Source organism: Plectropomus leopardus, chromosome 4, assembly GCF_008729295.1.
Source record: "Plectropomus leopardus isolate mb chromosome 4, YSFRI_Pleo_2.0, whole genome shotgun sequence".
In the NCBI taxonomy this organism is placed as follows: Eukaryota; Metazoa; Chordata; class Actinopteri; order Perciformes; family Serranidae; genus Plectropomus; species Plectropomus leopardus.
Window position 1 is genome coordinate 21,717,030 of NC_056466.1, and position 14,637 is coordinate 21,731,666.

The window sequence follows — 14,637 nt, forward strand, 5'->3', positions numbered from 1 at the left end:
TTGAGTGGACGGTTGTTCCAAATTTGAGCAAACTTCCTCAAGGCCATCTTCAGATATTGCCTTCACAAGAATGAGACAACTGCAAGGTCACAGTGACCTTGAACTTTGACCACCAAAATCTAATCAGCTCATCCTTAAGTCTAATTGTACATTTTTGCCAAATATGAAGAAATTCCATAAAAAGGTTTTCTTGAGATATCACGTTCGCGTGACCTTTGACCACCAAAATCTAATTACTTCATCCTTCAGTCAAAGTGAATATTTGTGTCACATTGGAAGAAATCCCCTGAAAACATTCTTAAAAGATTGCGTTCATAAGAATGTGCTGGCCAGACGGGTGGATGGGCAACCATCCATGTCCCCGACGTGGAGGCATAAAAAAGCAGCTGCCCCAATAAGTTGCAGATCAAACTCTCTGAATACCAAATACATCCTAGTAAAAAGAAAAAGCAGCATAATTAAAATACAAATACTGAAGCAATATGAAGTGAGAATAAGCTCCTACCATACTAGTGAGGGTAGAGAAGAACCCGCCCTGGTTCTCCTCCTCTTTGTCTTTGTACTGCCTATAAAACAGAAATGACAAAGACACAAAGCAGTGAATGAAAAAGTGGACAGAATAACAAATTAATTGAAGACAGGTAGAGCTGCACAAGAGCAGAGGCAGAGATATACGTTTTCACAAAACACAATGCTTGTACCCTAACACACATTCCCCTAACATCTCCCTCCACTTCCCGCAATGCATTATCTAAGGGACATTCGCTGTATACACAAAAACAATGAACTGTATAGAGCCGTCATCCATCACTTTGATTTGTCTGTCGCCGCACGCAGGCAGACGAGACCTCCTTCACAAACAGCATTTTAATTCCCAAACCTTGACTCATCCAAAAAACATTACCGACTGCCAAAGAAAACTGTCAGATATAAATAACTAAAAGTATAAAGGGCCTTTTTTTTCCAGGAGAATAGAAATAGAACATTTGCAGGAGACATCAAATTAAAGTGATGACGCCAGCGGCCTCAGCACACCGTGAACCGCATCATTAAAAACATGTTTTTGACACATGGAAATTTTTAGATCTCACCTGTTATATTCTGTTAGAGCTTGGTGGACAACCATACCCATTCCCTGGGGAAAATAAACATCCAGTATTTCAGTCAAACCGTGAAAGGCCTAAATCACACTGGCTTTTTAATATTCTGCAGCTAAGAAGAGACGGTACGTAACAACATACTTACATCTAGTGTTGGCTCATCGTCCACAATGGAGAGCTTCACAATGTATGGATTCACAGACTGTCAGACAGAGAGAATTAGTGAAATTAGAAGCTGTCACATATTTGACACAAACTAAAAAAAGTATTTCACTGCTGGAAAAACAGTCTTTTCATAAAATTGGGCCGTCTACGCAGTCGAAAGACACAAATATTTTAAACATTTTAGGCGGCAAATAGGCAGGGCAGTAACACAGCCTGTTTATATTGGATCAGCCCTGCTTATATTGTGTTCACTGTGTTCACAATATAAGTGCATAAAAAAGCCCCCCTCGTGTTGAATTTATGACCCTGTACGTGGACATTTTCCGGAAGCTCAGAGTTCAAGAGTTGTGACGTATTTTCAGACGTTTTCCGGACTTTACAGAGGATGGTAAGTTAATATATTGTAATTTAAGCTGTATAGAGTTGGTCTCTGTTATTTTATAATATGTCTGAGGAAAATGTTGATATTTCTACGGGCCTCATCTTTTTCCTCTGACACTCTGCCTTTGCATTACATGCATTACAGGACTCTGTCACTAGCTTGCTAAATCGTTAACCTCAGTGGCCTCTTGATTCCAACAGTAGCATCCATGTTGCTGTTGCCTAGCAGCACTGCTCTTACAACTTAACCACTTGAACGCCCAGCATGTTGTGTACAGGGCTTCCCAAAATCCAGAAGTACAGCCTATAGTTTGAGAGACAGCCAGAGAGCCTGCAAAACTTGTTGGAAATGAGCAGGGAGATCTAGGCAATGCTTAGATAGAGGGAAGTTTCTCACGGTTCATTTACCCTTTAATACTTCATGACCCTTAAAGAGAAGTCCTCTTTTCATTTTGTCCCCTTACTCGAGGGGCTAATCTACAGACAAGGTTCAGTAATGCAGTTAAAAATGCATGGAGCTTTCTTGGAGACAAGCAAGTAAGCGACGCCTGGGTAATACTGAATTACAGAAACAACTCCATGCGTATTAGTTGGATTTTAGCAGTATTTTCATGCTGCATCCATACGTAAAATGCAGACTGGTACAGCTCACTTGTCTTACACATTTTACTCAAGTAAATTCTCTTTGTGTCGCTGCCCACTTTGCTTACATCAGAGGGTGCATCCAAAAACCTCAGTCCTCATCCATTTATCCCCTCCCACACTGCAACCCTTATCCTTCCAGGAAATAACTGGAGAGGGAAGTGAATTGGAATTAATTTCAGACAGCATGATTGCTTCTCTGTCATCAAAATGTTGGACATGTGTGTCTTTGATGCTGGACACAGCCCAGGTCAAAGTCTTAATGTTCATCAGGTGCCAAATAGAAATTTCATGTTCAGCTTTAACAAATATCCTTATTGATGTGTTCATGAATGAATCTGTTTGCTCAGATTACACACGTTACCCAAGTCTGCTTTCCCTTTGTGATTTAACTGTAATAAAAAGAGAGCAATTCAATTTTATACTCCTATCATTCCCTCATGTTTCCCTTGGGCGTGGTGTAGCTCAAAATTGATAACACTTCCCAGAAATAACACACCTATACAGTAGGGCAGGGCCAGTGTAAAACATGCCAAACCGTTTTGATATTACAACAGCAGAGCAAGTGGAACGTAAAGACACTGTGACTCAACAGCAAATGAGTGTCGACTATCATGTAACATTTCAGTGCTCTGTCCACGATGAATCCCGTAAATATGCACTTCTGTTACTTCATGTAACAAACCGCCTGAATATATCAGCTGTGTGCTCGAGATCAGACTGGACACTTAACCACTTCAAAGATGAATGAGCATCCCTCATGCTATCCTCCTACGTTTGTAACATTACTTTTTTAACACGTTTTATATTGTGAAATTTACTGAAATTACATACAAATATAGCCAACAGCAAGTACAACGGGTTGTTAATATTGATGGTAGTTTACCAAAAACGTTCAGCTCCCTGTCAATTTCCCTCCAGCTAGCTTCCAACATATTTTGGTGAAATGAGGAGATATCTTTAAGATAATTCCTCATTTCATCTTCACAAATCAGCCTTTCTTTGTCCATTGCAACGCTTTCAAAGCAAGCGACAGAAATAAACAGAAACAGGGCATCCGACAAAAGTTTAGTTCTTAACAGTTAGCCAGTTAGGGCACCTCTTCCGTCAGCTTCATATCCAAAATGCTGCCATATTGCCACGTTTTCAGTTTTCTCGAGAGACTAACTCTGCCATGTCACCCCTAGTCACCCCAAAAAATATGTCAACTTTCTAATTAACAAGCACAACGTTAATTAGATGACTGAAACGTTATCTCCTTCATGATGCTCACTTGGCTCACAGCCCATCAGACTACTGGCGGCTCCATTAGTCAGTTTACAAACAAACATAATATTATGTTGATCATGTTGTCATATTTCTTATTACTAATGCAATGAAGGTTGGATTTAGCGCCGTGACGCTGTCAGTGCACATTGCTGCTGATGTAGGCCATTTTTACTTTGACAGAACAAGTCATGATGACAAATGCAGGTTCAGCCAGTTTGCATAAAATTTAACTGATTTAAACCTGTACGCTGGACCCGACAGCTAATGCACTTGAACCATACTCAAGACCAACTTTTCAAGTGGACTCGGGGATCAGCCATCATACTCTGGCCCAGTGCGGTACACATTTCTCTCACTCATCAAATGAACTGGACTTTGGAGTCAAGTGAACCCAGGTCCTTGATGTGAACGCTGCCCAAGTCAGCCCTATCATCACACAAATTACAAACACGCCACATATGTTTCTGTCTTTATCAACGCTGATTATGGGTCTTCAGGGATCCACTTGGGTATTACACATAATGATATCAGTTTCTCACTCATTGCAAAAAAGTAAGACAGTGGAGAAAATGAAGATTGATCTTTGGAGCTTTTAGATGCACTTTCATCATCTATGCAGTATATTAATGCTTGCTGCACTTCCCCGCTGCTCAAAAAGCTTTTCTAATCGACAAGTACAGATTCCTGCAAGTATATGTACACACCTCATATTTCCTGTAGTTGACCAGCAGGGCTAGGAGGACTACAGCATCATAACCATGCTGCCCTCTACTGGAACCATCAGACAAAATCTGAGGAGGAGAGAGAGGGAGAACACAGATCAACACACCGTGAAGAAAAGCAGTTGTAGAAAAAAAATTGCAGTGGATAAAGTCTTCTGCTAATCACTTACCTGTAGGATGGCTTCAAAAATGCTGTTGATCATCACATACTCCAGAATGGTGTTCTGACTAATATTGTCTGTTACCTGTAAACACATGTTTCACATATTTGTGATGCTTTTTTAAACAGCACAACAAGCAATGCCCACAAGCTTGTCATTATTATTCATCTGGCTTGATATATTCTGTCTCACCGTCACCAGACACAGCAGCAGCTTAAGACAAAGGCTCTTCAGACTCTCTGAGCCATCTCCACAAAGAAGGCTGTCCAGTCTCTCCATCAGGTCCTGTAGGAGACACAAACACGAGACATGACATGAATGAAGACAAATCATTTCTTTTTCTCTATTTCTTCTGCCTCTCGAGGTATTTTCCGCACACCTTCATCCTTTGCTCAGCCTTGTCAAAGCCCATGAGCATGTTGATGATGTCAAAGCCAGACGCGGACTTGTTCTTCTGGTGAACCCCCCGGAACAGTGCACAAAGTGTCTGGGAAGACAGACAAAGGCACATTAATACAAAAATACATCATCCTGGCACTATAATAGTGACAAAAAAGGTGAATCCATGAATCTGACAAGCCACGATTATTTCAGGATCATAAGCAGACTTCAGTTGCTACTGATGTGATGGTAACAAGTGCAATGCAGCCTATGGGTGTTGATCTATTTGGTCCTCCTGAGCTTTAGTTACCTGCAGGGCATTGACCACTTTGATCTGGTGCTCTTCTCCCAGTGCCTGAACACAGTGGTGGAACAGAGAGTTGATGTTGTCCTGGATTCGCTGAACTTCCTCCCCATCTACACTCTCCAACTTTGACTCCAGGTACTCAAGGTTCACCTGAAACATGTTGGAAACACAGAAGTATGCAAACATATATATTGGCTGAGAAAAATAAAGTTTGGGGTGAAAAGGAAGCAATGCATGGTGAACATGCATAAGAGTGGAGGATGACTAGGACATTTTTTGGGGGTATTTGATTGACAGTTTCACAATACCCTCCTGTCAACACAGCATCAGCTTAGCCAATTAGAAACGTGGTGAAGGATAAGAGCTGTGCAGTCGATGCAAATTAGACCACAGCATGACTTTCACAATCCTATGCTGTCGACTAATCTACGCAGCATTTGTTTGAATTGTGATTTGTGCACCTCACTACTTCCTCTTTTTCTCTACATTAAGTGTGTGCAGCCTGAAGGTAAGTATGGGCATAATAAGAAGCCAAACTTGAAGCTTTTACATGTTCTGCATGTATAATCAATGACACCTGACTGCATTTTCTGCATAAGGGTAGCACCATCCCATTGATGTATTGGCAGATTTATGCACATATACATATGACAATTTCTGCTTCTGTTCTGTTTCATTTCTGGCAAATTTTATTTTGAAAATATATTACTGACAAAATCCATATGACTCAGTAAGCTTTACTGCTACCACTGCTTACACTTTGCACACAAACACAATAAAGTCGTATTTTTCTTTAATGCAGAACACATGTCTACGTAACAAAATGTGCTTTGTCAAGTATTGTTCTATTTCACTTCACCTTCATAAGAAACAACTCATCCCAGAAGCGAGGGTTGTTTTTGGCTGGGTCTTCTTTCTGAATAAAAAAAAAAAAGAGTCAAAACTTTGTTTACACTTGCACACAATTATATTTCTTTTCACTTGCCATCACTGACATTCTCCCATTGTGATACTTACTGCAAAGATCTCATCATACATCAGCACCACCTTCTCTTTCAAGGGTTTCTTAGAGGATGACGTCCTCCTCAGCAGCCCTGCCTTCTTCTCCATCTGAGACATGACTAAGTCTGAGGGAAAAGATGCAGTTTAGCTAGATGAGGATGTACATTAATTATGTTAAATAAAGAAAAAAAGATTGAAATCACCAAGGTTTTTTTCAATTATATGGATTTATTTGAGGACAGGGCAGACAATGTTCTATATTCATGTTTCAATCAACAAATCTAATGAAAGACCAAAACCAACAATGCGTTTGTTAGTCTGGCGCTCAGTAATTTTCAACTTCCCCAGTCTGTCTGTGGCAAACAGCCCCAAGCCTAGGGCTGGGTAATAAATAGAAATTCTAATATCACAGCATTTTTTACCAAAGATATCAATATTGATACGATTTTGTAGGGCTGACTATTGGTACTTTCTCAAAATATCTACACACTGAGACTTTTGATGAATAATCATCAGTACTGTGGTTATAATGGCATAGTGAGTGAAGGCAAATAATAAAAAAGCTAGAACAGTGTGGTACCTTCAGAAAATTACATCACTTTACACAAATTTCTCTCTTAAAAGACCACTCCACCTACAATATTAACATATCCATGATCTAAGATGATATGTAGTCTTATATCAATTTACCGATATATTAGTCCCGCCCTGCCCAAGCCTGTTCTTTTGTTCTGAAGACAAAGATCTTCAAAAACTGTCACGGATATTTAGTTTTAAGTTTAAATATTGCTGAATATTCCTAAAACAGCTGTGCATTGTAGCAGCAAATGTCATTCAAAGATGTATCTGATAGAGATTTGGTGCAAAGACAGTTGTTTGCAAAATCATGTGGAATAACTGGAAGGTAACTACAGGGCCCATGTCCATCATTATGAAGAAATATGTCAGTAAGTGGGACAATGCAGCTTAATAATGCATTTTTGGACAACAGTAAAAGGTCTATGGCACAGAGAGTGAGATATATAAGGCCTTGGCTACGCAGGCAATGCTTGTTAATGGGATCCATTCAATCAGTCTTTCTTACTCAGGAATACTACACTCTTTATAACCAGATTTCTGATAGTTTTCAGCAACAGGTGGACATTTCAGTCACCACTGCCCTCAAAAGTTTACTAAACTTCTCTACCAGGTCACCAAAGACAGAGCTATGTTGTGTAAATGTCAGAGTGACAGAACTGCACTGTGCTTGAAATCAGATCTGTTAAATTTTAGTCAAAGTGACAAACTATCAGCTAGCTAACTATAACTAATGAACGTAAACATTTCACATTAAGTCAACAGAGATATTTAAAGTAACGTCCGAATGAGTCAAGCAACCTAGCTAGAGATGTATTAGATTATCTAAGTAATTATCAGCTGACATTTTCTCAAACTAACAGCACATGACAAAACAGCTAACCAAGCAAACCCAAGTGTAAATGGGGATGGGCTGCTGCTAGCTCGTCAGCTAATATTAGCTAACTGACCCACCGTTTGCTAACTAGGTTATACTAGTTACAGCAACGTGGTTGACAACATATAAACAAACACGTATTATTGTCCAGTCGGCACTTAATGGCCACTTAGTCTATCGGCAGTCAGGTCAACAAATCTACTAAAATATTCTGTTTTCGCAGCTAAAGCTAACGCTACTATAGCTAGCTAACGCCTGTCAGGCAAGCATCGTAACATTTATTTAGCGTCTGCTATCAAATGACACGGGGAGATTATTGACATTATTACATTATTTTGACTGGTACCGCTTAGTTAGCAGTGTGATTTGCTCTTACCTCAATTAAAGTTTTAAAATCTAAGTCGTGAATGTAGTTCATGAATCCTTGTGACAACAGCAGCCTCTGCTAGCATACTGCTATCAGCTATCTGCTGCCGGTCTTCAGGGTCTTACTGCCCCGCAGATACTCCCTCCTCTGCTCAAACATCACCCTCACTGCTGACAGCAAATAAACGAGGAAAAATATACAGTAATATTGTTAGATTCTGTATGTTATTATCCAGAGCTCACATACACTGAGCAATAAATTAATAAGATTAAAAAAAATGTAGAAAATATAACAGCTCCACCCTTGAGGGAAAGAAGCAATTAAAGGCCTAGGCTCTTAAAAAGGATGCGTCAATATCAACACAACCTGTGTTAAACTCTTACACATGAATGAGGGAATTTGGGACAATATGTGTTATGTTAATTGGGACACATTAAATGTGTCAGACAGGTTAACACAAATATGTGTAATAATGTGTAAATACCGACACACAGTTTGTGTTGCTGTATGTCCAGATATGAACCCATTCATGTGTTATTCCACACAAATGGGCGAATGTGATGACTATAAATGAATACAACACTGTAAATTATTTTGAATATATCTACTAAAGTTTATCCTAATTGTGGACTAGAACTGAAGCCATTTTCATAAGTCATGCAGCCTATATTTTTGTTTCCAGTTTTTTTAAAAAAAACTAATAAGACATTAAAAAGATATACATAAGTAAAAGTGACTGTCCATGGTGTGAGAAGTTTTTTTTAACACATACTGCAGAAAAACAGAAACAAAGCACTTAATGTCATCAATTATTTTATTTGTCAAGAAATTAAATTGAATTGATTTTTAAGCAGAAAGAAACAGAGACACGCAAGTGCCACAACAAACATGCATGTCTCCATATTGAACTGCAATGTGGACGAAATAAAAATATGTCAATAAAGCCATACCCCCGGAGACATTTAATAAAAGGACTCTCACTGTAGATCATTTGTGTATGCTTTTTAAATGTTGCACACTGGGATAATTATTGTTTTTACTTTGTTAAAAGCTAAGACAGGCTTTCATCGGTACGTCACCATATTTCCTGCAACAGTCTGAGCATCAGCAAGTGCCTCTGCGTTTGATAGTACATCTATACTGCGTCTGTATCTCTATGGGGAAACAAAGAAGTACTTCATCAGTGAAAAGTCTCAGCATATAAAGGAGATTGTTTGGCTCCTGTCTAGAATAGCTTGTGGGTGTTTGACAGCAGCAGGCCCTGAAGAGCAAAGTGTCAAGAACTTCATATTCCCATAAACAATGGTGACTGAAAACCGTCCAATTCAAGCGGAGGAGACTTAAGGCTCAAAATAAATGAGTAACGTAAGAGTAAGAAGCTTTCTGTGTGATACTGAAGAGGTGCAATGATTAGTTTATCTTAGACCAGATCAGCAGGGCAGAACTTTGTGTCATGACATGACCTTTGACTCTGTGGTCGATGGCCTTTTTTTGCGTATCTGAAGCACATGGAGGAAGAGGAAGTTACATAACGTTCTGAAATATTATCAGTAAAACTAAATGGCATCTCTGATATTCATTTTTGCATTAATTACAGATTTTTAATGGCATGTTTCTGGCATTTTTACATGACTGCTTCCTGATCAACCACACAGAGGATATTAGATAAGCCAGTCAGATGCAAAATAACTGCTTTTTAACTACTGCAGATTGGTGATTCGCATTTATCAGCATCTGTGAATTACAAAAAGAGTCCCCTCTGTGATAATAAATTGCACAGTGGGTTTCTCTCCAATTTAAAGCAACACTTGATGCTCCCACGTTTTGACCTCATGAGTTCTTCGGTAAATTAACTTTACCATCGAGGGTCCTATATTCCTGGTAAAGACTATGGAGCGCCTCAATTTCCGGACTAAATGAGACGAGCTCGGCTTTTACCGTATCATTAGACAGAGGAGGAGATGAGCCAAGAGAGAGGAGGAGAAATCAGAATATAATGAGAGAGGGGTAGAGGAGGAGAGCATCAGCTGAGGGGAGAAAGAGAACATTAACTGACACACACAGACATGCAGGTTGCGCAGTTACACACTAACTGAACATACAAATACACACCGAACATTTGCAAGGAAGGTGTCAGACAGTGTTTCACTCTGTTTAACTTCCCTGTGACTAACTCTAGTGTGCACTAAACCTGAAAAACTGCTGTTGTTGCCAGATTTGTCCACATTGATGAAAAAAATTGTGCAAGTTCCTGATAAAACTGTCTGTAAAATCTTGTTTTGTTGTAGTTTAATATGGTGATCTTAAGTAAACACACTGTTATGAGAGAGTAAGTTATGTTTCATAAAACAACACAAGCTATTGTAAGCATCGTTAAATGAGAGTTATCATAAAGACAACAGCTCTTTAAATATCATTTTCCCTGATGGGCACCAGAGTGTGATTCATTATTATATTTTCTTTTTCTTGACATTTAGAACAAAACACACGGAGAACAGTGGGAGTTTCAATGCACGTTCCTTAAAATTAGAACACTCCCCACAATTCATCTCCAACACTCAATTCATCGCCCAAACATTTTCACCTTTTTTTAAAAAAACTGTCGGCATGATACCTTTTAGAAAATATCTACAGTAAATTCTCACCTGTCGCTGTCTTATACACCAAACTATTATAACACAAAAAGTTGTGTTTTTTAATCAGGATTTCACTTGATACCTGTGAATCAGAATGTTGAGTTAACCCTTTGACCCCTGGGCAAATTGGCTTGATTTCTTTCAAAAACATGGCACGACGGCAATGAGGAACTTATGATAAAATGACCAAACAAATAAGAAAACAAGTTAAAATGAAAATAACCTAAAAATTAACTGGGAAATTAACTGAAAAACACTGCTTAAAATTTGAATAATGCTGAAATATAATGGGATTATGATAATTAGAAATTCAGATTTTTTCCCCTAGCTTTAAAAAAAAACAAAAAACTTCTAAATCTACTAATTTCTTTCAGTTTGTGGAACATGTCTTTCCAACTTCCTCATTGCCTTTTCTTCCTCGTGTTTCGAAAGAAATCAAACCAATTAGCTCAGGGGTGAAAGGTTTAAATACAGTTAAAAAGGCATCTCAATACAGCACAAGAGAAGTGATGTGGATATTCAAAGGGTTAATCAATCGTGGGTCTCAGAACAGAGAATTGCCTGCAGTCGATGCAAAACATTAAAGCTTTTTCTGAGAAACATGCATGTGTTACATGAAAACACATTTTTAATAGATGACTAATTAACATGGTTCACTAGAGGACAACTACATAATATCCTAACGCAGCATCGATAATTAAGGATCAGTGGACTTCTGGACCGCACAATATGAGGTTATTTAAAGTGTCAAAGGCCACTCATGATGGGAACAATTTTAATCAACAGCTCATTATTGTAACTACATCAGCTGCTGACATTACAGTGAAGGCTGCTGAAGTGACAAGTGGGCAGTTTGAGTTTGAGAAAGAAGGAACTGAGGAGGAAAACAGGAACAGCAAAGAGCATGGAAGGACGACAAGAAAGTCAAGCAGAGACAGTAATGACCTGGATCCATTAAATAATGTTCAAACATATCCTCTGTCTTTTTGACCTTTTGTGATTCACAAATATTCCTGAATCTTGAAGTAAGAGCTTGACAGTGTCAGATGGCATAACAGCCAGAGTGAGGACAGAGACAGTCTGCTCCTCCTCGGAGGTGAGAGTTTTCATCAGCTTGTTACAGCTTTACTCTAAACCCCAGGAGACCCTCAGTGTTTCAGCTGGCTGGAGGCTTCACCGACAGCCTTTACAGCTCTGCAGGTACAGTGTGACACAGGGAGTGGAATAAATGCCTGAAAAGAAAATGTACTAGCTGGCAGGTTGATATGTGTGTGAGGCGGGCTGTAGCGGAGATACCGCAGGGCTTTGACACTGAGAATCTGTAGCGTTTTGCAACCAACTCTACTGACCTGAGTTCTGTAAATAAGAGATTTTATTATTTTTAGAACTTTATTATTCTTAATATTATACAAGGGACATATTCAACACCTTTAAACATGGACTGACATTACTTTTTTTGTGCTGCTTTCAGGTGCCTTTCACAAATATTTCCGACTTTTAGCCATGAGAAAATTGGTGTGACTTCTTTCAAAAACATGGAAAACCGGCAATGAGCAACTCGGCAGGAAATTTGTAGATTTAGAGAATTATTTTTATCAAGCTTGGGGAAATCATTTATACTCATTACTCATTTATAATTCTCATAATTACATATTTAAAATAATTATTTAAAGTTACAAAATTCTTTTAATTTTAAGCACTTTCTTAAGGTCATGTCTTTGTTGCTGTTTTTTTTTTAAAAAAAACTTTATTCTTTCTTTTTTTTTTAAATTAATTTGATACAGACTTACGGCATTTGCCTTTTTTTTTTTAACTCTCTGCTAGACTAACCTTACCAATCACAGTCTGTGCACTTTCCTGGTGTCACAGAAACAAAGCAGAGACAACAAAGCTTTACTTCTTCAGTCCTTCCTTTTATCCGCTCACACACCAGGTCACACCTCGCTGCTCTACAGTCACAGTTCGCTGCACAAAAGCCGCATCAGCTGTGACATGAGGATGTTTTTTTCTAATAAGAAGAAGGTTTTTTTTTTTTAAACTTCAGACATAGTGTTAAAAGTTTAGCAGTATCGTAAGTGAATTTAAGATCTGTTCCTCATGCAAGGTCTCGGAGCACTGGTCCGCAATCTGGTCCCCGGGGCCTCTTCCATCCTGCCTGCCATTTTCAATCAAGTTGTCTATTCAAGGATCTGATGTAGACCTGGATCAACAGGTAAAAGCAATTAACCACCCCGTAGAATGAAAATACCAGCAGGCCTCTGCTCTGTGCCTTGAGGACAGGATTTGAGGAGCACCAGGATACCAGCAGCACAGCCTGAAGCTTGTCTGATTTTAACTAAACTTCACTGAAAGGTAACATGGTTCAGACTGCCGAGGGACGGGACACAGAGGAGGGGCTTGTTTCAAGGTGAGAGGAGGAAGAGTGATGTGCATTACATCAGTCAGTAATAAATAAAAACTAAAAATAAAGAGTTGATTTTCTGTAGCTTTGGCTCTCTAAAGTCTGATATCATCAGGCTCATCTCGGCTTTGGCTTTTGGACTTGAAGTTTTTAAGGGCTGTTTTGCAGACATGCAAGACAAGAGTGGCAAGAGTTTGCAAGACATGGGCAATTACTAAATAAGATACACTATAGTGTTGCATTATGGGATCTGTATGATTACTTGTTAAAGTTTGACCCTTACTAGGGGCTAAATGTCATAGACGATCTCAGCTTTTGCCGCATCACTTTTTTCCATTCTTTTGAGAATCTGTATCCTGTTGACAAATATAGAAAACATTAGTTATTTCCTCTAGTTTAAGGTATACTGTGCAGTTTTTTGGGCAGTGTTTGTAAATATACTGAAGTGAAAAGTAAAAGCCAACCCTACATTCATCCCCTTATATTTTCACCGGGCTATATGTGTGTTTTTCAGCACCGTCTCTTGGATGCCTGCTGAACCTGGTCCCTACCTTTTTTTAAAGTTTCAGCCTCATGCTGTGAGGTGCCGCTGTGGAGGTACACGCCCATAAACTTCACCAACACAAGACATAGATCAATACAGCTACAGGGCAGAGTCTGCAGAAAAATACACGTTCACAAATCTCTAGTACATCCTAAATGATGATTGGGAGGGATTACGAGTCTATACATAGTTGTTTTTTTTAAGGAAAATCCAGCATAGTACATCTTTAAATCAATTTTGTGTCAGAACTACATGGCTAAAATGAAATTCCTTAGGTACGGCATTCACAAGTGACCAACACTCAGACTAGCACCAACTTAATTTGTCAGCCGTGTTGCAATAATTACAAAACAGTCTTTTAAAGTGAAAATGTATCTTTTTATTGGTACCATACATTAATTATCAAGGGCAGAAACTAACCAAATCAAAAAATATATATCAAACAATGATTTTTCTACAGGGATTGAAGAAGGTACAAGTCACCATTCAAACTCAGTCAGTCATAACTGTTGCTGGAATCAACTGTAACGAAATGGAAATGTACAAAACAATCAGAGCTTCAGCTGTTTTTATCAGACTTTACAGACTCAGCTTTGCTACTCGATATGACAACTGAACTTAATGTTAAGCTGGCTTTAGAAGATGTCTGGATGACTGATGGGATCGTTCTGTTGGTTATGAACTGCACAAATGAAGGCAATTTAGACAAAAACTAATTAAAAAAAAAAGTTTAGCCAGTGATGAAATCAGGTATTCACCAGTTAACTAAAATTCAGTGAGCACATTCACTTGACATCAAGTTGAAAGTTGCAGTGCATAAAATTGTGATAAATGTTAAGTGAAAAAAACCACCTCTTGTATGGATGAAATACAAGTGTGAATTTCTAAAAATTTCCAAAATAAATACAAAGAAAAAAATCTGAAACAGTAAAATCATCACTCCATGGTGCCATTGTACCCCGGGGTTTTTTGTAATTTAATTTACACAAGTTTTAAAAAAGAGGGAGAAGGAAAGAGCAGGTGGGAAGATAGAGGGGACGGGTTCATGAGTGTTTTTTCTCCTTTTTCCTATTTTTGTTTCTTTACATTAGATCGGGATGGCTTTA

The 14,637-nt window shown here is 38.7% G+C and overlaps 1 protein-coding gene across 1 annotated transcript in view; it reads right to left on the reverse strand.

Annotated features, from left to right (window-relative positions):
- Nucleotides 1-8,066, reverse strand: part of armh3 (armadillo like helical domain containing 3) — a 29,169-nt gene extending 21,103 nt beyond the window's left edge. The window contains exons 1-11 of the mRNA XM_042485742.1: nt 7,960-8,066; nt 6,146-6,255; nt 5,988-6,044; nt 5,132-5,278; nt 4,820-4,927; nt 4,633-4,725; nt 4,450-4,524; nt 4,262-4,348; nt 1,246-1,302; nt 1,092-1,135; nt 506-566 (exon numbers count right to left, since the gene is read on the reverse strand). Coding sequence (XP_042341676.1) covers nt 506-566; nt 1,092-1,135; nt 1,246-1,302; nt 4,262-4,348; nt 4,450-4,524; nt 4,633-4,725; nt 4,820-4,927; nt 5,132-5,278; nt 5,988-6,044; nt 6,146-6,247 — 831 coding nt within the window. The 5' untranslated portion in view covers nt 6,248-6,255; nt 7,960-8,066. The remainder of the gene's footprint in view (nt 1-505; nt 567-1,091; nt 1,136-1,245; nt 1,303-4,261; nt 4,349-4,449; nt 4,525-4,632; nt 4,726-4,819; nt 4,928-5,131; nt 5,279-5,987; nt 6,045-6,145; nt 6,256-7,959) is intronic.
- Nucleotides 8,067-14,637: the final 6,571 nt, after the last annotated feature.